At 41.0% G+C, this 22,070-nt stretch overlaps 1 protein-coding gene across 1 annotated transcript; it reads left to right on the forward strand.

The window, feature by feature from the left end:
- The first annotated feature begins 381 nt into the window (after positions 1-381).
- prkci (protein kinase C, iota) lies at positions 382-19,018 on the forward strand. Its single transcript, XM_003975409.3, has 18 exons — positions 382-726; positions 6,240-6,361; positions 8,076-8,165; positions 9,204-9,254; positions 9,831-9,916; positions 10,096-10,233; positions 10,346-10,400; positions 10,813-10,868; positions 11,622-11,798; positions 13,129-13,226; positions 13,317-13,403; positions 13,489-13,624; positions 13,727-13,814; positions 14,857-14,982; positions 15,277-15,356; positions 15,662-15,751; positions 17,049-17,164; positions 17,265-19,018. The coding sequence occupies exons 1-18, from the start codon at positions 644-646 to the stop codon at positions 17,350-17,352; spliced, it is 1,767 nt and encodes a 588-aa protein (XP_003975458.2). The 5' UTR covers positions 382-643; the 3' UTR covers positions 17,353-19,018.
- Positions 19,019-22,070: the final 3,052 nt, after the last annotated feature.

Consider the following 22,070-nt stretch of genomic DNA (forward strand, 5'->3'; position numbering starts at 1 on the left):
TATGATGGTGAAAATGACATTTATTTCTAGTACAGACAGAGACAACGGAGGTTCCTTTTATTTTATTTTTAATAGGACCATTCTGTCCTTATTTCTACATCACTGCACAGCCTCTATTCTCCATGTTGGGGAAAAAAAAGTGCTGTATGTCTTGAGGGTCACTCAGATGTCCGGGTTTATAGTTTGGAGCTTGAAAGCATCACTAGCCACACAAAAAGTTTCAGTTGGTACGGTCGAAATGTTGTTAAATTAGATATTTAATCGCTTTTTGCCATATAGAGCAATAGAAACATCTGATATATTGATCTTGATATGGATATTTGCATTTATTGAGGTGAAGTAATGTTGTTTAACTTCAACATTTGGACCGTATGTCTGTTTCCACCCCCAGCATTCCGACAGTGGATTGGTCCGTCATTAGGCCTTTGCAGTAAGGAGTTGTTTGGCGGACCTCGCAAGTTTTTCCTCACTTTATATTGGATTTCTATGCGTCGAACGAGAAGCAAATTTTTTGTTTTTACATTATCCGCCGTATTTGCCACACAGTGTGACGACGGACCATACAAGCCAAGTATTTTGGGCGTGGTATACACACCTAGAGAACCAAGGAAGGAAGGAAGGCAACGGTGAGTCGGCTGAGCTTATGATGCCGACGTTGCGGGACAGCACCATGTCCCACCCCGGCGAGAATTCCCACCAAGTCCGGGTTAAAGCTTATTATAAAGGGTAAGGAACCATCCTATGAATTAATATGTTAAGAACATCACTACCATTTAAACTAGTAGCAATTTTAGGCTCAGAAACGCGTCTAACCAATCGGCTAACATTTGCTACTTTGCTAACAGCTAGCTAATATGGGTACCAGGTTGAGGTAAAACTTAACCAGACAGGCAGACAGACGGGTGAAACTATCCAGACGCCTAAATCCAGCCCCTGCGTGTCATCCAAGAATGTGTTAGCCAGGACGTGAAGTCGTGAAATAGTTGGTTTAAGGGCAGTCATGATTAGTTTCTGGTCAAATTTCACTTCATCTTTTGAAGCGGTGGTGCTAATGTCATAACTCTGTTGTTAGCATTAACTTAAGGTTTACCGGCTCTCACCAGTTGATCGTACCGAATTTTCAACCTTGTCCCAGTTTAATGATGTCTGCTAGAGCCGCAGAGTGTAGTTATCCACTTGTTTTTTTTAAACCCCCGTTTGTCTGGCGTGTACTGTTGTATCCTATTGGGAGCAGCAGAGTTAGCTTCGCTGCTACTGATAAAGTTAGAGTCGCTGCGGAAACGTCGATGTTTATCTAGCAAGTTTGTGACAAGGCGAGCCGTGATTTCCAGGTTTATTGTTCAGCGATTTAACGCTAATAACATCTTAATATTAAAATCTTACGTAGTACAGATGGTCCCACTTTGTCTTGCCGTTTGTTAAGTTTTGTTCTTTTAGTTTTGGCTTTACCAGAAACCAACTTGGAAGCTGTCATGGGCCCAACTACCAATTAATCAGGCTCTTCTAATATGTTTCTATATTATCCATATAATATGGAGGCCCAGAAAAGATCCAAGAGCCATTTATTCATGGAGATCTTGATGACATTGTAAAAGGAAAAAAATGCACATCATCACACGTGATTAAAGGCCTAAAACATTAAAATACATTTTAATATAAGTGGAGGAACGGGTCACTTAAGTGCCTTTGAATAAGTTGTAACATTAGAACGTTGGAGAGGGTGAGTTCAGCTCATGTTGGCTTTGGATTCAGTTTCACACTTGGACAATAGAAGTCTCTGGTCACTTTGAAGTTTTCTGGGCCCTCCTGCCCCACTGCCACTGTTTGATAGCCAGAGATTGGAGGCCAGCCAAGACCTGAAAAACGTGAAGGACGAGTCACCTCAGCCAGACCTGCAGTGTTTCCAACCCAGCTCCGCGACACACCTCGGCAACGCCGTTGCTGTATCACCTCACAGGATGAAGCATCCGAAGTATTGATGAGGTGGCCGCTCAGGAATGTCAGAAATGTTACTAAAGAAAGAATACAGTAAATTGTTTAGCTGTGGAATATTTCAATTCAGCATCATTCAAGCTCTGCCTACATCTACTGCAACAGCTTCACCAGCAATGCTCCCTGGGCAGGAAAATAGGGTCGGTTTAAAGACCGATAAACATACAGTTGCTGCTTTAATAGATGATTTGCCCAAAAAAAAGAGTCCTCACCTCCATCACATGCAGGGATGCCACCTGCAGGCTGGAGTGCTGTTGTCTAGTTGTGTACTGGAGCTAGAGGAAAGTCAATTGAACATGATCTTATTCTTCTCTAAATGATAGAAAGCAGGATTACTAAGTCTCTAACTGGAATTATGCTTCTGAGTCAGCTCTAAAGCTCTACGTTGTGGCTTAACCACATAGCAAACATTTATACTTGCGGTGTGTTGGTTTAGTGTGTTGCAGTACGTTATGCTCTTAGCTATCAACATTGAAAGTTCTTATTATGTTCCCACTGTGGCAGTTTTTGTCACACTTGTCACAAGGAATGCTTCACACTTTCAGACTTGATACATTAATCTTGTGCTGGTGCACAAGTAGCAGGAAAATACCCATGACCCAAGGAAGAGTGACAAGAAAATAATGTTCCGAAATGCTTCACCGCTACATCACGTACTGCGTGGAATGGAAGGTTAACCCTTTGAGGAGCTGGATTGTAGAAAACTGATTCAGGGCTTTCATGTTTTCCCTCCATATGTTGATTAAAAGTCTATTATTGATAGTACGTGTTACTAATTGCTTAATTTCTTGACGTTATTTATCTGTCTACTGAATAAAGTCTGGTATTCTTCATCATTTATGTTGTTGTCCAGCAGCACTGGTGTCAGTCTGGGCCTGTTACTGGCTGAGGCCAGTTAAGTGAAGGCTCCAAATATTGTAATCACGGTCCAACAGAGGGGTGGTGATGCCAGATCAGGACACAAAGTCGGAAGAATTTGTGTGCGCGCGCACATTCCTCTCCCAGGTCTGTGTACATTATTCTGAGTGTAAATCCAAAGTATACTTGGTGTACGTGTTTCCCCTTTCTAAGGGACCTGCTGACATGACTGGTGGCCAGCAGGTGAGGATCACATGACTGACTAGGTTGGTTTGCTGCCACCTCCTTTATTCCTTTCCATTGGATTTGGCTGGCATCTAAGGTTATTTTTAACAGACGCAAGTGCACCGCTAGTTCATACTGTCTTTTCTGGGGGGGGGGGGGGCTCTGAATGTGACTGCCAATGTCTCATTATATTGAGTGAAAGCGTTGTGGCGTTGCCAGCATAACCCGCCCCATGGTTTTGCCTGTATAAATGGACGTTGGGTCTGGGTGTTTTTGGCAGGGAACTGGGATCACATACTGGCTCAGTGGAGCAGTTCAGTTTAGTTATTTTACCCTTTTGGACGTTTTGTGCTCCAGTGGGCATCAGAGCTGAAAGCATTGGCTTTGATTAAACATGACACATGTCTGAAAGACACAAAACCACTGAAGCTGAATTGAATTCATACACCTCATCAGGTCACGAACACATTTGTGTCACGGTTACGTGCAATACATGTTGTATCCATCATTCGTGGCCTATTATTAGCAGCACTGGCTAAGTCCTCATAGGAATGTGTTTTGTTTAGCACCATGATGAGAGACTACTTCCTGTTTGGCGTCGTTGGTTGGTGCCTGGAGACTGCAGCCCCCTGCAAGTTATTTTATTACATGGACTTTTCAGGAGTGCGTTAGGACAGTTTAGGTCTGCGGGGGCGTATTTCATTGTTGTGATTAATTTCAACATCACCAGACGCCTATTGGTAGCCGCTCCAGCATGTTGTCCTTCAAAGGGACAGATGCATACATACGTGCTGGCATGCAGTTCAGGTTATCTGGCTCCATTGGTTCGGCTATGCAGAGCATACCCATGTATTGCTTTGATGACAAAGAGATGGATGGTTGTAGGTGTTCATGGAAGCCCAGAGAGGTACCTGGGCCAGTCTTCACACTCGTGCACTCACCAGTGACGGATCGCCTCATACCAGGCAGATGGGACCACTGAGTCCTACTTACAGCAGTTCAGGCGCCAGGGGCACGGGCCAGCACAGCCTGCCATCACCACCTCCTCCTTCTCCTCCCACATCTTTAATTTAGCTCTCGCTCCCAACACTGGGAATGTCAAGGTTTGCCAGGTCTGCATGGAATGCCATATCCTCCCAGATTCCTACCAGTAATGAGATCTCTGTTCTAGCCGTTTGGCTTTATTCCCTTCAGTTCCCTTCATTTTAGGAAGCTGTGCTGAGAGGAACCCTTACTCCTTTGTGAAAACTCTATAAATTTCAACATTGTGTAATTTTTAAAGACATAAGAGGCCATCATCTGCACTTCTTTTATAACAACTTTATGAACACTCAAGGATGTTGCTATCCACTGTGAGTGGTGCAGACCTGACTAATAAGCATGGGTCCTGTTTTTTTTACGCAGGCATGTCCTTGCCCATCTCTGTTGACTTTGGTGCCGTGCCACGGTCTTTATCATTCATGGGAAATCCTGTGTTTAAACTACCTCGTCAATCTTAACCCCAATGAAGGCACATCGTGTTTAAAGAATACCCACAGTTGATCATCAGCCCCATTAAATCACTGCCCAGAACCTAATGTCAACAGCGTGGGACTCCTGTTTTGCCAGTATGCTCATGTACAGTTTCTTCTGATATTATCATAGTTTTCAGAGACTGAAGCAGCTGTGAAAGGAGAGTCGGCCGTCTGTTTCTCACCCTATTAATGATTAACATCAGCAGGAGGAAAGAGAAGGGTGAGAGCAGGTATTTGATTGAACCGTCTGTCAGTTTGTTTTCACACAGGATTTATTCACTCTTGATGTGTGACTTTCTGAAGAGGCATCCTGTATGTTTAGCTATAAATGTTCAATATTAATGTGCAGCAGAAACGTCAAGCTCACATCCAGTGTGTATTTTTAAACAGTGTCAAACTTGCAACAGCTCTGCTTGAATAAAGGCCTTGAAACACAGGGATTTTCCTAACAATGCTCGCTCACTGCACTGGTTTTCTTTATTTTATTCCCACAGAATAGCAGCGCGACTCTCCAGTGTTATTTCAAATCGTGATTCACGCCCCAACAATAAACAGTACTGATGAGGAGCACAATCCTGGTCTGCCGTCATACGCTATACGTGTCACGTAGATACAATAGAATAACATGAAAGTCAATGTTGTTTACAGTTTCTGTGGGATGATCTCATCCATTTCTCCATTCATCAATCTCACATCATCTTTGGAGATCATAAATATTACTGTTGAATTCATTGGTTTGGTTTTTACGTGCAATTTATTCTCAAAACAATTGTCTAATGTGATCTCAGTGTAACACTCTGTCCTGTCCTGACACTCATTGAATATGTCCTTGAATGCTGCGATTGTTTCCTTTACGCCGTGGAATTTTATCGCCCTGTAGCAAAGCTCTCAAGGTAATGAAAGATAGGACCCATCGTTATTAATTGCAGTAAAATGACCTTTTGTATTTTCTGGTCACTTCTGGCTGGCAGGAGGCTTTCTTTCTTGGCACCCTCCCCTCCTTCCTTTAGCATAGTGTGACTGACCACTAATGCTTAATGGTGAACCTTAACCACTGTCGCCACCTACAGACCTATAAACCCTAATTAGCGCTCTATCTCTGCCGCCTCCACGGAGTCTTAAAGTAAGAGGCTGGGCTGAGAATTTGCAGCTTGTGACATCATTCCTGTTGTAGCCATTAAACGAGAAGGCACCGATCCACTAGTATGAATAGTATGAATTTGTATTTAAACATTTGAACTTTATGGTAAAAGGGGTAGATGTTAAATAAGAATTAGGTATTATTAGCTAGTATTAATTATTAGCCTTTAAAATAAACACAGAATGTGCACGTCAACACTTTAGTCCTCCGTATCTGACTAAGACATCCAGATTATGCATCATGAAATCTACTTTCTCCAGCATGTGTATTCTTTAATCGGAGTTAAACTAGACAATGTATCTTGGGATGAGGATCCCATTCTGATGTTGAATTTTGATCATTGCTTGATTAAGCTGAGCAGGAAAACGTACTGACACTTGGCTGCTGGTGTTTACGGCCGACTGTTAAGTGATCCGTGGGACAAGTGAGAGCTTTTCTCCCGGGTTTTACCGACTATGAAGTCAAGGTCACAATACAGACTAACAGCATATTATTTACTTTCTTTGTAGGGACATCATGATTACTCACTTTGAGCCATCCATCTCATACGAAGGTCTATATGGGGAAGTTAGGGACATGTGTTCCATGGACAACGATCAGGTTTTCACCATGAAGTGGATCGATGAGGAAGGTATGTTTATGGTGTGTATAATATGAAAATGCTTGTTTTTACCATGCTAATGTGTGCTCTTTCAGGTAGGTGGGCAGAATGCAGTCTCGAACATGTTACATATTACAGTAACATATTCCCAAAACATCTATTAATATAATATATAAATGAGCTTTAGCCACAGAAAACAGATTATTGTTATAACCCTGCTTCCATGAAACAGGCCAAGTCATGGATATTCTTTAACCAACCAGAGTTACTTATTCACAGTCCCAACAATCACAAAATAACATAATGAACAAGCATTGTGACTTTTATTCATAGCAACCCGGAGATTATGTTGCTTCACCAACACCTGACAAAATGGTTCGTAGGATTTACGATTAGCATTTTTGGGAACAATCACCCATACTGAGTTTAAATAAACAGCTCACAATCTGATCAAAATGTATTACACGAACAATATGTCTATTTAAATAACTTGTTGATTTACTGTGTACCCTTGTGTGCTTTTTACTGAGTATCAAAAAAGTATTGTTAAGACTAATTTGCCAATGTCTGACAGTTTTTTCCCCAAAGTGACTGAGATGAAAAGGTAAAACACTAATGACATCCAGATATAAGTTCAAAACAAACCAAAACAACAAATTAGTTTAATGAAATTCAATTACTTTTATATTTGTTTCTGTTAGATTCAAGATTAAAAGAACTGTATTGTCTATCACAGGCTAGCTAGATGATCCAAGTGTCAAACAACTTTATTTTCCCTCACATAGTGATGGGTGTGAAGCATAAATGCCACAGAAATATAAAAAAAAAACAAATTTGAACTGGGGATACTCTAAAGCAAAACGTTTATTTTACACGTTGGTCCGATGAAACATCTTCAAAGGCGATGGGACACGTAAAACACTAGCCATCCGCATTCTATACGAGTTTTAAGATGACAATGACATCATTTACCGTGAATTAAGACATAACGACCGATCATACAAATTGTATAAAATGTGAAATATCGACCATTTTGATGTAACTGACCAGACGGGGGGAAAGTCTAATGGTTAGTGAAAAAGACATAATTACATCTGGGTGGTAATTAAGTATTGACTCTGATTGATTACTGTGTATTTAAAATGAAATGGCAACATTGACTCCTCTAGTTTTTGCTTACTACCGCAGTGTGTTCAATGCTAATTTAAAGTTCATATATATTAAAACATTTAACACCTGGTATAGCGTTGACAAGTTTTTTTTTATGACACGTACAATTTCTAATGTACATGTCACCTTTTGCTTTATCATCTGCATGGATCTGCATGTTAAAGTCTTCTAGATATTGTTGATTATTGCAATTAATCAATGCCTTGAACACTGTCTATAATAAATTCGCATAAATTCAGGCCATCAGTGTTTGTCAGATAAATTTAGCTTTTAATCTGAAAATATATGCTAGTTCAGGATATATTTCAGGTGTATATTTTACTGTAAGGTTAGAAATATCACTATTGAGATATTTAGAATTAACCATCTTGCATTTATTTGAGAGCATAATAAGAGTAACTGGACTATATAGTAGAAATGACCTTAAACTGTAAATGGTTAAAAGCGACATAGCAACTTTGTTGCTCTGGTTAATTACTTATAATTAATTGATTAGTTAATTACTTATCAGAACCATTAAAGTCCATCTATTTTAATGTGGAGAATGACGTCCTGCATTTTCTGTTACTGTCAGGTGACCCCTGCACCGTGTCATCTCAGCTGGAGCTGGAAGAAGCGTTACGTCTCTATGAACTCAACAAAGATTCGGAGCTCATTATCCACGGTGAGCCTCTCCCATTTTCGCGCCGACGGTGTTGATAATCTATACATATTCAGCTCTTTTTATCTTCTCACTTTTGCAGCGCACGTGTACACGTTTTACTTATATATGGGCTACCACATATGCTTCATATCACTCAATCATAACTCCATTTAGTTGACAGTCAGACTGCTGCTTAGGTTCTCCACAGACATTGGACGTTCTGATCCAAGACATTTTTTTATGATTTTGTGGTTTATTTTGGTTTACGGATTTACTGAATTTTCCAATTTTTACAATTATTTTTCTGCTTTGATAGTGGTGTCTGTAGGTCACGTGTTCCTCAGTGTGTGCCTCAGTTTTGAAAAATAGTTCTATTGTAAAGTCTCAGAGAAGTGGAGGTCAGAGTACTGCATGTGGAGTAGTCGTTTCATATATATTGTGTGCATCTGACTGTCTTTATGTGAGAATGTAACATAAGGGAAGTAGCTATAGGGGATATGTGGTTGTTATGAAATTTCAATCAACTCCAAGCTAAGGGGTCAAGAGTACAGTCAGCCAGAGTGACTGCAGAAGGAGAGGGTAAGGAATAGAGGTCAGGATGTAACAGTGCTGCAGGGGGGCTGCCTGATCTGTTCATTAACAAGCATGTCTAGTGCAGCCCACGCCTTGCTTCTTACTCACACAGCCCCCAGTCTAGTTTGATCTCTATGTCTTATGTTCTTGTACGCACACACAGTTTGTGTTAGCTACTTTGAGATTGAGGCTTTTTATTGTTCTCTAGAGTGCAGACCTCTCTCTCTCACACACTATTTCACTCTCTCCCTCTGTTTCTCTGTCTCTCACTCACACACAAACGGCATCACGGCACCACCATAAAATGAGCATGTGAATTTCATCAAGAAAGTCTCAAGGCGACGAGTTTGATTTAGTCTAACCTGCTGTCACAGTGAAGAGGAAGTGGGGGGCACATATAAACACCTTTTGCCTGCCTCCTACACATGAAATGATTCTTTAGAATGTAGCTGTGGTTCTTATCTTTTGTATTATCTGTATTTCCAGTGTTCCCATGCGTACCAGAGAAGCCTGGCATGCCCTGTCCAGGAGAAGACAGTAAGTAACTCCTATTTTTTTTCCAGGGAACGCAAATGAAATCGATCTAAACGATGGCACTAATTCCACGCGAAGCACAGCTGTATCCCATCTGTCACAATTCATTCTAGTTAATTAGTGTCACTGTTTTATTTGACAAATGCGAGAGATCATAACATTAGTAGAGAGAATGATAGATTGGTAGGCTCCTGCAATTTATCACACTCCTTCTGGCAGATCTACTCCATAAATTTTTTTTTAATTATTACTATTTTAATTTATTGGTGCCTAATGTTTTTTACATTTCACCTAATATTTCTGCTTTCTATTTGATACGTCCCTTTCTGACTGAAAGTTAAAGGTGTCGGGATGTATTTTTCCTATCTTAATTACATTTTGAAGCACACCAGCTCCCCTGCAACAAAACGCATGTGAAACACAATCCTTCCAATCCACCCGCAATATGTTTGAGATCATGTTTTTCCATCAACACAAGGGTTGTTCTGGTCATTTACTCCAGTTTTTTTGTGTTGTCACATCAGAGGGCTTTTCTCCAAAATGTAGTGTGTTTAACTGTTTGTGTTCATCTTTTCACAGAGTCTATATATCGGCGTGGAGCCCGGCGCTGGAGGAAACTTTATTATGCCAGTGGTCATGCTTTTCAGGCCAAACGCTTTAACCGGGTGAGATCCTAAATAAATAGTTATGTATACTTTATTTAAACAAAAAAGGGTAAAATAATAGCACCAATGCAGGAACAGAATGCACTGTTTCAGAAGCAACTGCAGCTTCTGTACTGACCCCCGGAATATAATCTGTTTTTTTTTAATCTCTCTTTCTCTTTATCTGCCCTCCTGAGCAGCGAGCCCACTGTGCCATCTGTGCAGATCGTATCTGGGGTTTAGGAAGACAAGGCTACAAATGCATTAACTGCAAACTCCTGGTGCATAAAAAATGTCATAAACTGGTCACGGTGGAATGTGGCAGACCAGTCATTCAGGTGAGGACTGTCATAAATCGAATTTTTCAAAGACACTTCTCATGGTCTGATATACAGCGCATCATTTTGGGGTTCTTTGTCATTGACTGTAGTTTTTTTTCTCCTTTTTTAGGATCCAGTGATGCACGACACACCATCAAGTCCAGTAGACCCAAATGAACAGCCAGGTATGCAGACAGACTTTGTAATGTTCAAAAGTTGGAATGCTTGAAAGCTTCATTCCTTTGCTTAATGGAATATAGATTATCATTAGAGCCTAGAGCCTTGCTGTCATGGCTGTAAAAACAGGGCAATTTAAAAAATGTTTGTTCTGGGCAAACAACAAAAGTTTGTTTATGACTTTAGCTGAACATTATGACATGGACAATTTATCTCTCTTCTGCAGTGTTCATTTTTTTTAACATAAGGGAGATATTATTCTCTAACCATGTTATTTTCTAACTATATGGAGGGAAAATACTAGGTGTGAATGAAGTGTGATTGTCTCTCACCTTCTTCCTCATATTTTTTTCATCTCCTGCCACCCCCTCACCTTCTGTCTGTCTGTCTGTCTGTCATTTTTTCCTCTCTCTCACTCAGGTCCCCAGACAAAAGACTCAAGAGAAAGTTTGCCTTATGAAGGAGAAGAGAAAGAGGTATAGAGAATATTTTCACACGCTCTTCACAGTCTGTCATGTTTTATGACCTGCAGTGTAAAGACAGAGAAAGGGAAATGTGCCTTGTTTGTAGGTAAATGAGAAAGATGAAGTTCTACTTTTATGCGAATATTTTTTCCAGCTTTGTTTCTTATCAGATGCTTTCAGGAGATGCTCTCCTGCCTCCCTGCCTGAGCGATATAGAGTGCAGACACAGGCACATTTACTGTACATGCTGCTGATGATATTGATTTCCTTTGGGGCCAATCACATAACCTTTAACACCAGAGGCTGATTAATTGCGAGGGATGTAATTTGGGATGTTATTAGAGAGAGCAGGTGAGGTGAAGATAGAAAATAGATTGCGTTAGAAACCGATGGAGATAAGAGGACAGGCCAAATGATCTTATCTATGGGTCCATGTCTGACTCGGGGGATTGGAGGTGTCATGTAAAGGGAGGTTAGATGGATATGTATTGGAAACATTTCACTACGGAACAGAGGGACCGAGATTAAATGAGGTAATGGTTTAGATGCTAGTCAAGTTTACTGACAGGCGGGACCAATATAACAAGCTGGTATATTAAGGCAAAATGACATAACACACATGTACTATAAGTGACTATCGTCTAATACCACGGTCTATAATAAAAGGCAATCAGCTTCTTCTTTAATTCCGGATTTTATTAGTTACTTTTAAATAAGTTCAACACAGGCGTTTTAAATGATAATTCTCTGTTATCTGCCCCCCAGGCGTGGCGAAGTAGGGAAGCAGGGAAGTCACCTTCCAGCCTGGGTCTGGCAGACTTCGAGCTGCTGAGGGTGATCGGACGAGGCAGCTACGCTAAGGTGCTGTTGGTGCAGCTGAAGAAGACAGAGCGGATCTACGCCATGAAAGTGGTTAAGAAAGAGCTGGTCAACGACGACGAGGTGATTCACGCTGATGCCATCAGACATGCCAGATTTAGGTTTGACAGTCAGACTAAGTCTGGCAACAGCCGGGTTGATTTTTAAGAAGAAAAAAATCTGATTCTGCTTTATTTGGGTTCTTGAGTGTGGTCAATAATAAAGTGTCTTTTAAAATACAATCTGGATAGATATTCCAAATAATTCTTGTAACAACAAATCAAATCCATCCGATCTTGCTTGGGTTGTTTCTTCTTTTCTGTCTGATACTCCAGGCGTCTACAAGGAAACAAAAACTGGTGAGGTAGAAAAATACTTTCTAACAAGACTGACCAAAAACAGGTGTATTAACCACACTCGAAGCCAATGAAACACCTCAGAAAGTAATTTTTTTTCTCCAAAATTGACTTAAGTGCATAGCTACAACCAGTCACAGTTTAAGTATCTGTCATATTTCCCAACCTAGAATTCCGCCTCACCTTTCCAATGGTGTTTCACTGTGTTGTGCAGTGAGAACTGTATTGTTTTTTGCTTTCAGGCAACATTAAATGCATTTTAAATTCCAAAATATGAATTGCAAATTAATTTATGGTCAAATAAAATTAATACTGACAATATTATTCGCAGTAAACAAGATGAGCAAACTCATCAACAGTCTAATAATAATAATCAACTTTTTGCTTTAGAAGGAACCACAAAAACATAATCTCTCTTAACTTTAACAGCAAAGCAAGTAAATGCAACTGCTCCTTTCAGGTTTGTGCCTATAGAGAGGTGAGAAGGTTCTCTGATGCCGAAGTGACCGCTCTGCTGTCACAGTCGTGTAATTAAGACATTTGGCAGAATCGATGGGCGCTGCTGTTAGCAGCACTCAAGCAGCCGCTGTGTGATTGAACACCGAACTTGTGTCGCTTGTCGTAAAGCCTTTGAGTTATGTTGACAGACCTTTTCCAAGCCATCAGTCTTTCTAAGAAGGTGCAGATGAACCATCATGTCATCCAAAATTGATCTTGACTTACACATATAGAGACATGGCCAACGGCAGTGGGAGTAGTTATCCTTGATTAGACGCACTTAGCAGCATTGACAAATTGACAAGCCTCTCACTCAGTGGTTGAGTGTTGTGCTTTCCTGTTCTGACAGCATGAGCAGCATCCAGACATATTATCTTTCAACTATCGATAGACATGCTTCAACTCTCTCAGCCCTTTTCTCCTGATATCACCCACCGTGTACACGAACAGCCTTTATCTTAAAAAGATTGTCAGTCAAGCACTCTTCTCTAATGGATACCTTCAAGGGTATTATTTTAGAAACTGTCTCTAACAAGGCCTTGCTTCAATTTCTTCTCCAGGATATTGATTGGGTCCAAACAGAAAAGCACGTATTTGAACAGGCGTCTAATCATCCCTTCCTGGTTGGCCTACATTCCTGTTTTCAGACAGAAAGCAGGTGAGATGTCTCTGACAGGAACAGCGAGATGCTTTAGGTCATTTTAAGCGCCGTTGTACTTAAAATCTTATACTTTTCTTCTGTTTACAGACTTTTCTTTGTTATTGAATATGTAAACGGTGGCGATCTCATGTTCCACATGCAGAGACAAAGGAAACTCCCTGAGGAACATGCCAGGTAGGGACCATTTCTTCCTGCTTCTTTTTCTTGCATTGGTGTCTTTTTTGATGATCTTTAATTAATTCATCATTATTTTATCCAGGTTCTACTCAGCAGAGATTAGCTTGGCACTCAACTACCTTCACGAGCGAGGAATCATCTACAGAGATTTAAAACTGGACAATGTGCTTTTGGACTCTGAAGGACACATCAAACTTACAGACTACGGGATGTGCAAGGTGGGCTTTGTTTACCGTGTCGTGAAAAAAATCGTTAAATCTCTTTCTTTATAGCGCAAATGAGGTGATTTTATCATCGATAATTTTTTGCTTCTTTTGCAGGAGGGATTGAGACCCGGTGATACAACAAGCACTTTCTGTGGTACTCCCAATTACATTGCCCCTGAAATACTCCGAGGAGAGGATTATGGTGAGAGTTACAACATCCAAATTCTTGGCACAATGTTTTTTTTCCCCCTACACATAATTATATGAGGCATTTTGTTGAACTCTACTATATTTATTTCAGTCAAAATGTCGGGGTGCTGCAATAGCTTCGTTATCAGAATCTGGAAGACATCCTATAGGTCAGGCGTGTTCAAACCCAGTCCTTCAGGGCCATAATCCAGCCAGGTTTTCTATTCCACTGAATGCATTTTCAACTTGGCTGGACAGAAATCCCGGCTGGATTATGGCCCTGGAGGACTGGGTTTGGACAAGCGTGAGCTGCTATGAAGAACAGAGGTGCATTTAGAATTCACTGCATGTAAATGGCTCATGGAAAATGGAGACCAGGGAAATACGTTTTTGTTGGCTTACTGACAAAACAACTTACCGAAGCACTGCAATAAAATAAAACCATCAATTTTATTATTGATGCAGTTGCTTTTCCTGCAGTGGCAGGTCAAGGGGTCAGCTGTGAAAAAGCCAATAGGAAATTAACATTTGAGGCTGAACAATTGATTGTTCCAGCAAAAAATCACTTTATATGTCAGAATAATTCTGTTGCACTTGTAATAATTAGACTTACCATGATATTCTGTATATTAGGAAACTAAAACCAGTCTGTTTTGTGATTTACACTGGCTGCAAATAATCTACCGGAGATCATAATTAAACCTAATTTAGGCTTTTGCTATGCTACAAAGACTAATAGATCTGTTGTTTTCTGATTATTGAGAATATTCAACAAATATTACTGATCATGTTTTGGTTATAAAGATAAAAAGTGGTGTACAAACATCTACTTATGTCTCCATTTGAAAAATGATCCATATCTAGTTCAATATTGAAACGTTCCCAAAAGGTCACATCATTGGTGTGAGTGGGTTAATGTGACGCTGGGCATAAACAGTGAGACTAAACAGGCCCAGCTTCACCTGCGTGGCTTTGGTCTTCTATTAATAACGATAATCCTGCTCAGAACCTGGTCATGAGTGTGTCCATGCACGTGTGCATGCTTGTCTCTTCAGGGTTCAGTGTAGACTGGTGGGCCTTAGGAGTGTTGATGTTTGAAATGATGGCGGGCCGGTCACCATTCGACATCGTGGGGAGCTCTGACAATCCCGACCAGAACACAGAAGACTACCTCTTCCAAGGTGACACACTACACTCATACACAGTGCTGTAGTATATTTAAACCCACACACACACTAATTAAAGCGTGTCACACCTGTTTTGGCACCATTCCAGTACCCTCTTGTGTCAGGTTCCGGCTTGCTTTTATAGAGGAATGTGTGAACCTTATGGCTTTTGTCTGCCAGTTTAATTTGCTCCCAATACTTGGGATATATATAGCCATCGATGCGTTTAACGGGATGTGTTCAACATCAGTTTATGTACTAAAGTCATTTACACATTTACCAACCCCCCTTTTCTGCCACCTCTTGCAGTTATATTGGAAAAACAGATCAGAATCCCGCGCTCATTGTCAGTTAAAGCTGCCAGCGTCCTCAAGGGATTCCTCAACAAGGTAAGAAGAGCAGACAGGCTCAGGTCAAGCTTAAGCAGCGTTACATCCTGCAAACGCCCTGCCATCGCAGTTAAACATCTTATTTGTCACCTCATCTCCTCAGTCCCCTTTCCTTTTGAGTGTAACACCATTTTACCCGTTTAGGGTGCATTTTACAAGCCCCTTTGCCATTTTTAAGTCTTTTTTTCACCTGTCATGCAAAGTCTTTCACCTCTCTCACTGTTGCTGTTTCACATTTTCCTCATCTTCCACACCATCATCCCACACCGTGTCTTACTCGCTTGCTTTCACCTTTACTCCCACAGGATCCCAAGGAGCGTCTCGGCTGCCACCCTCAGACAGGCTTTGCTGACATCATGGGTCATCCATTCTTTAGAAACGTTGACTGGGATCTTGTAAGATATTGACTTTTCTTCTTTCTTTTATTTTTTTCTACTTTGCCTTGCCTTGTTCATTGACTTTGTTGCCTCTTTAGCCATAGGATCTAGTGATTGAAATTAATTCATGCAGGTCAAATTTGATCCGTGTATTGATTCAGCGGAGAAGGAAAAACAGAAAGCTTCTACTGGACAGCAGAAGGTCAAATCTAAGTGCACGAGTTCTGCTTCTCTCTGCTGCCCTGCGGGCCTGGCAGCGCCGTCACAGCACATGGTTGTTAATGATTGGATGGGAGTTGTGTCCTTGTGGAAACCAGTCAGAAGACTGACAGCAGCCAAGCTGGCTGGACAGAGATGGAAAGGAAATTGATGCTGGAATGTTTCATTTCCTTTTCATTTGTCTGACAGAAGTAATCGGAGCCATCTGGTTCAATAACAATTCCCTCTTATAATGAAGCGATTGAGACATGAAATGAAAGGACTTTTTTTCAGCCTTATTACACACTGAAATACACTAAGCTCCAGTCCACTTGGAGATTTGGAGTTCATTGTACTTCACGATTGTTCTGTGAACCTTGTTCAGTGGTGATAGAAATAGATTTTTGGCCGCGCGTCCTGCTGCGGGGAGTGTAACTAGTGAGTGGTTAGAGCTAACACGGCTCTATTTATAGGAGGAACTATTTACACATAGTAAAACCATGACACATAAATATCACAAAAATAAATTTCATTGAAACTCTTACCTTACACTTAAAATTGCAAATAGGTGCCGCTCCCTTCCTGTTCTCATTTTAGGCTTTCCCGTAACACTCCTTTATTTATATCAGCCAGAACTATTATGGGAAATCGTAAAGTGCGCGTCTGAAGTTGTTACATGTACGATAACAAGGGGTTATCAGTTTATTTTGGTTATAAAAAGACAAAACAGGCTTAATCTGCCTGACACACAGACAGACAGACAGCCAGACTGACAGGGCAGCTTGCCAAGGATCACCATGACCTCTTTTCCCTGTTTGGTCTGGACAGCCCTGGCATTAGGTCAGAATGTCTGGAGGGATCATCTTACACCCTCTGTCATCCTCCAGCCCTCTTCTACACTTGACCTGAAGGTTTCTTCCTGCAGGGGGAGCACTTCTGAACTTGTAGCCCTTACAGGCTCGACACAGGCCAATGTGAGGGACCTCGAAACTCTAAGAAGTTGTCAAACAGTGTTGTTGTATGAGCTATCCAGTTAAAGCATACTGCAGCTGACCTCTTTTTATTCTTTTAAGCATAAATGGGCGGCTTTCCCCTAATTGCTTTGCTGTTGTTTTAGCTGGAGCAGAAGCAGATGGTTCCTCCTTTTAAGCCCAACATCTCAGGGGAATTTGGATTGGACAACTTTGACGCCCAGTTTACCAACGAACCCATTCAGCTCACTCCGGACGATGAGTGAGTTACCGTCTGCCTGGCTCGTTATTCTAATTCATCTCTGAGCTTTTAGTGATTCAGTGCTGCTGATTTATTGGTTTCCTTTTTTCCCCTCTTACAGTGATGTAGTAAAGAAGATTGACCAGTCTGAGTTTGAAGGATTTGAGTACATCAACCCACTGCTGATGTCGGCGGAGGAGTGTGTGTGAGAAGCATGACGTGTGCTCACACACAAACCACACACATACACACACATACACGCACATGTTACATGGCGTCTCGGTGTCCTCTAGCTGCATGGTTATGAGACAACCTGATGACTTCAACTTGTTAAAGGATGGCACATGCACAGAGAATACTTATTTTGCCAAAACCAGTCTCACACTCAGCCATTTATGACCACTTGCCCTTAAGCCTTTCTTCTTTCTTAATTATTTTTATATCATGTAAATCTGCACTGATCAATTCTCTCATTGGGGGACGTCTTTATCAGCAGCCATCGAGGCGGCAAAGTTCTTCCAAGGTTGACGTTCACAGATGACATCCTGAACACTGACAGAACGTTCTGTAGTTCCAGTTGGCGGGGTGCTTTCAGTATGTTCACGATGTGTTTTAATTGTAAATATACAAAGCTAATATTGAGATAAATGTTAGGCAAGACCTTTTTAGCGTGAAGCCACAATCGAACAACGCGACAAACTAATTGTGTTCGAATCGAACTTTGTGGCAAAAAATCCACCTGTAGAGAAAACAAGAATTTATCATTAGCCTTTAACAAAAATATTAAAAAAAAATCTATTTTTCTCATAGTTTTTTTTTAATTTAACATAGTAGTCATTATATATTTTGTCCGCGATGTGAAGATGTGTCCAGTCTGACAGAACCAGAATGTTGGAGGCTTCGTCGTTTAGCTAGAAAAAAACCGCTTCTTTTTTCTTTCTGTACAGAAGCGAATCGTCACCAAAAGCATCGACCAACTCGAATATTAAAGTTTGTACTCTGACACTGTGAATGAAAGAGCTCAGGAGTCATGGGCTGGCACAAAAGCACATAACACTCCAGCTCTGGAGCACTGGTTGCATTTTGCAGGACGGAGCCTCAATAGAATAACATCCACACAGGACCAAATAATTAACAAAAAAAAAAAAAGATCTTTTTTTTTTTTTTTCTAAGAAAAAGTCTTGCTGGTACGAATTAGAAGGTACAGTCTAGATGAGGGAGACGTGCTGTCGTAAATCATAGAAGTTATATATTCAGAGTTATTTTCTTTTGCTAATTTTAATACTAGGCCTTTTGAAAACGTATTTTGTTTTTGTACTTTCTTCATTCCGTGTATGTCGGACGTATTGTAAATCAGAATATAAAGTGATCTAAACTGAGAGCGCAGTGGAAGCCGACGCCACGGCACAGTGTAGGTTTAGCGAAGCGTGTTGCTAAAAAACTCCGCTGCGCTCTACTTTTACTGTACCAAACACCCAGTTTGCTGTAACACTGCTTTGAAGCATACCTAGGCTCTGTAGAGCCGCTCTATTTCCATACCCGTAACACTAATAATGTTGTTAACCCGCAGCCTCACCCTGTCAGATTCCTTCTACCTGCTACGTATGTTGGGGTTCACATCATGACCAGAAGGACAGATTAATCTGTTACATTCATTACTGTTATATATATATATTTTTATTTTATTTTTTTCATTTCTGTAAATCGAATTTTTATCACTACGTTGATTCCAAACTGTTACTGGGTAAACCCAATGGAAACGGTATTTGTTGTACTTGTGTTCTGGGGGTGTTTACACCCAGAGGACTCTGCTGAACTTTTATTATAAATGTGCAAAGAAGAAACAGATGGTAAAATAAACATTTTATTTCTCTCCTTGTTGTAGCCTGTGCTCATATTGCTGAGAGAGTGTCGTTTTGGCAGTTTTACAAGCCATTAAATGTGTTCCTGAAGGGTGAGATTGAGTTAAACAGCTGCACAAAGTCTCCCGTAACACCGCAGGAGTCTTGAAATGAAGCCTGATGATGTCAGAGAGGCTTCCATGGGCTTAATGCTGGATCATATTCTCATCTGCGTCCTGCAAGCGCTGCTACTTGATGCAAGTGCAGGACTAAATCGCAAATGGCCCGAGGTTAAAACTGGGTTCAGTGCAAAATCAGCTGTAAATACATGTTAAGACTTTAGAGTATTTGTAAAAGTGTATATTTTCTTACAGCCTGATGCGGAATGACATAACTCACTGCTATCCTTATGTTTGATATGATTAAAAGAGAACCATTCCGTTTGTTTTTTAGGTGTTTTTGGACTTCTTTTTACTGGGAATCAATAGTTTACTGGATTATATGTATGATATACTAGTTTAAGAAAAGGGAAATGGGCTAGAACGCATCGCAGGCCTGACGACCTAATGATGTTCTTCCGCTGATCACGTGACTTCAGAACTTTCCACCTCTGCAGAGGTGAAAAGGTCACTCACACCGTTCCACCACAGCCTTCACAGCTCAAGTGTCAGGTTTCAGAGAACCAATTAAATGGTGCGTTAAATGCGTTAACAATAACACGCATTGATATTTTGAAGCCCCAACAGTGAAGGACTGAAACCCAATTTTTCTCCATCGTGCACCAATTAATCTCACAATGTCTGAACTAAGCCAGTTGTCATGGAAATTGACTCTTCCTTTGTAGCTACAGTAGCGCGAGGTGAATGCGGGCGTGTAGGACGGGGATAAATGCCTGTGCATAATTCTGTATTCCCGTGATGGTGTCTTTGACATTGTTCCCGTGCCTTTTCGCATGCAGAATGGGAGAACGCCTCCTCGGGCGCTGGGGCCCCGACATCACCTTGCAGAAGACACCGAGAACACTAACCTTGTATAATTAATGACTTAAAACGGAGGAGGATCTGAAAAACATCCTGACTTAATGGCTTTTATCTTGTTGGGTGCTCTATTCCATTCCTGAAGGGATTAATTAAGCAGCAAAAGAGTCATAGTCGATGCTAAATGCAGCCTCTTAGTAAAACACACTACAGTTCAAGTAGGTGTTCTACCTGACCCCGTCTACATGCTGCCACACCACTGTTCTTGTCTGTAGAGGATAATGAAGATCGTGTGCATTCTGGGTGTATTTATTTTATTGATGGAGAGGGGCAAAATATTTCTTTAATTGGCAGTCGCTTTTAGATGACAGATTACTTCAGAAGGGCCCCCACACTGTGCATAAACGACCAGGCACTTACATGCAGACTAATGGAGGCGGGAAAACAGCTGCAATAACAAACATCATTAGACCTGAGGAGAGACGTTCCATCTTAATGTGGGTAAAGACTCATTTAAACACATTGAGCTGTTACAAAGGGGTTGCGCTAAATGACGGAGCAGAATTCTGGAAATCCCCTATCTATATATATTTATGTCTGACTTGTTTTTCTGAGAATGGTTCTGATTCATTAGTTCAGAGCTTATGGGTCATCCGGTGAAGGAAGATGCACTTTCCCTCCAGTCTTGACTGCACAGTCATTGTCCTTCACCTCGACAAAGGTTCCGTTTGTTATCTCCTGGACAGATGCCGCAAACACGTCTAAAATTACACTTAAGTAAATAATCTATAAGCAGGGTTGGACATCAGCATTCAGGACCCTGTTAGCAAACACCTGTCCCCCCATGAGCCTGAAGTACCGTCTTAATCTGATTTTAAATTGGTTTAATGTAAGGACCCGTCGATATCGCCATGGTTACTGAAAAAGGAATAGCTGTTTTGGAGCTGTCGATCATTCAGGCGTTGCAGCTTGTTGGCTATCTCTGCTTTCAGACTAAAGAATGTTTCGAATCAGAAGTCCACCAGGCGTGTAAACCACCACACTCCGGGTGAATTATCTAAAACAACAACGAGACCTTCAACGTATCCTAAAACAACCCCTAACACACATAAAAAAAAAGTTACCTGAAGACTCAAATACTAGATACAGCATTGAGCAACACACTTCAATGTCTCCCACTAGAAAAAAACACACTCCTAGCTGAATGAATGTATTAACATTTAAAGTGACTGTTCAGGCTTATCATGAGTTGTCTGTTACACTTTATCTGCTCCTCCACCAACATCTCTCCATTTTCTCGATTAAATGAACAGTCCTAGCTGGTCACAATATTGCAGATATGAGATTAATTTACTCCCCACACTGCAGAGAATGATGTTATTATGGGAAAATCAATGTCCCTCTTGTTGTTCTGTGGGGCTGGACGGGGCGTACGCACATCTGCCCTCATAATACAACTGCTGACCTTGCTGTCAGAGCCAGAGAGAGAGGGATGCTGCAGCGAAACGGCCGACTGTGTTGTTTATTAAAGCTTTATCAAGCCTCCGTCCTGCCACTGATGTGTTACATCACGCTGCGAGTCCAGCCAGCCAACCGGCGTAAGAAAAAGTGCAGAGATGGAGCCTGACGACACGGCGTGATAATGTTAACAGATACGGACTGCAGGATGCGAGACAGGGATGGATTTGGCATCTATTGAACCCAACATATTCCAACATGACAATGTAGAACGCAGAAAATATGGTGAAGATTTGACTTCTGTGTCTCTAAATTTACCTCTCATTGACCCTCTGACCTCTTCAATAGCCTCACTCATCCTAAAAAAACGACCCCAAAACCCATCATATTGATTGTATGGGGGCAGAAGAGGCGCCATGTGAATAAACATGAGCACTCTTCTTCAAGCTGCTTTTAGATTCTTAATGACATTTACAATTGAATGTGTGGATTTTTTTTAAACACTCTCATTTCCTGCCGTGGGCAGCGTGTGAAAAATCCCATTAGATCATCATTCCCGAAACACATATGGAATAATAAAAAAAAGAAAGAATACCAAGAAAGACAAGACACTCTAACAAATGAGTGTTCTTTCTTTTATATTTTAAAATA

This window comes from Takifugu rubripes, chromosome 22 (assembly GCF_901000725.2).
Source record: "Takifugu rubripes chromosome 22, fTakRub1.2, whole genome shotgun sequence".
NCBI lineage: Eukaryota > Metazoa > Chordata > Actinopteri > Tetraodontiformes > Tetraodontidae > Takifugu > Takifugu rubripes.

What these genes read in the sequence shown, in the direction of transcription:
- prkci (XM_003975409.3), top strand. Translation starts at nt 644, where the DNA reads ATGATGCCGACGTTGCGGGACAGCACCATGTCCCACCCCGGCGAGAAT. An exon ending in GTGGCAGACCAGTCATTCAG is followed by an intron (nt 10,234 to 10,345) that starts GTGAGGACTGTC and finishes CTCCTTTTTTAG; the next exon opens with GATCCAGTGATGCACGACAC. An exon ending in AGACCCAAATGAACAGCCAG is followed by an intron (nt 10,401 to 10,812) that starts GTATGCAGACAG and finishes TCTCTCACTCAG; the next exon opens with GTCCCCAGACAAAAGACTCA.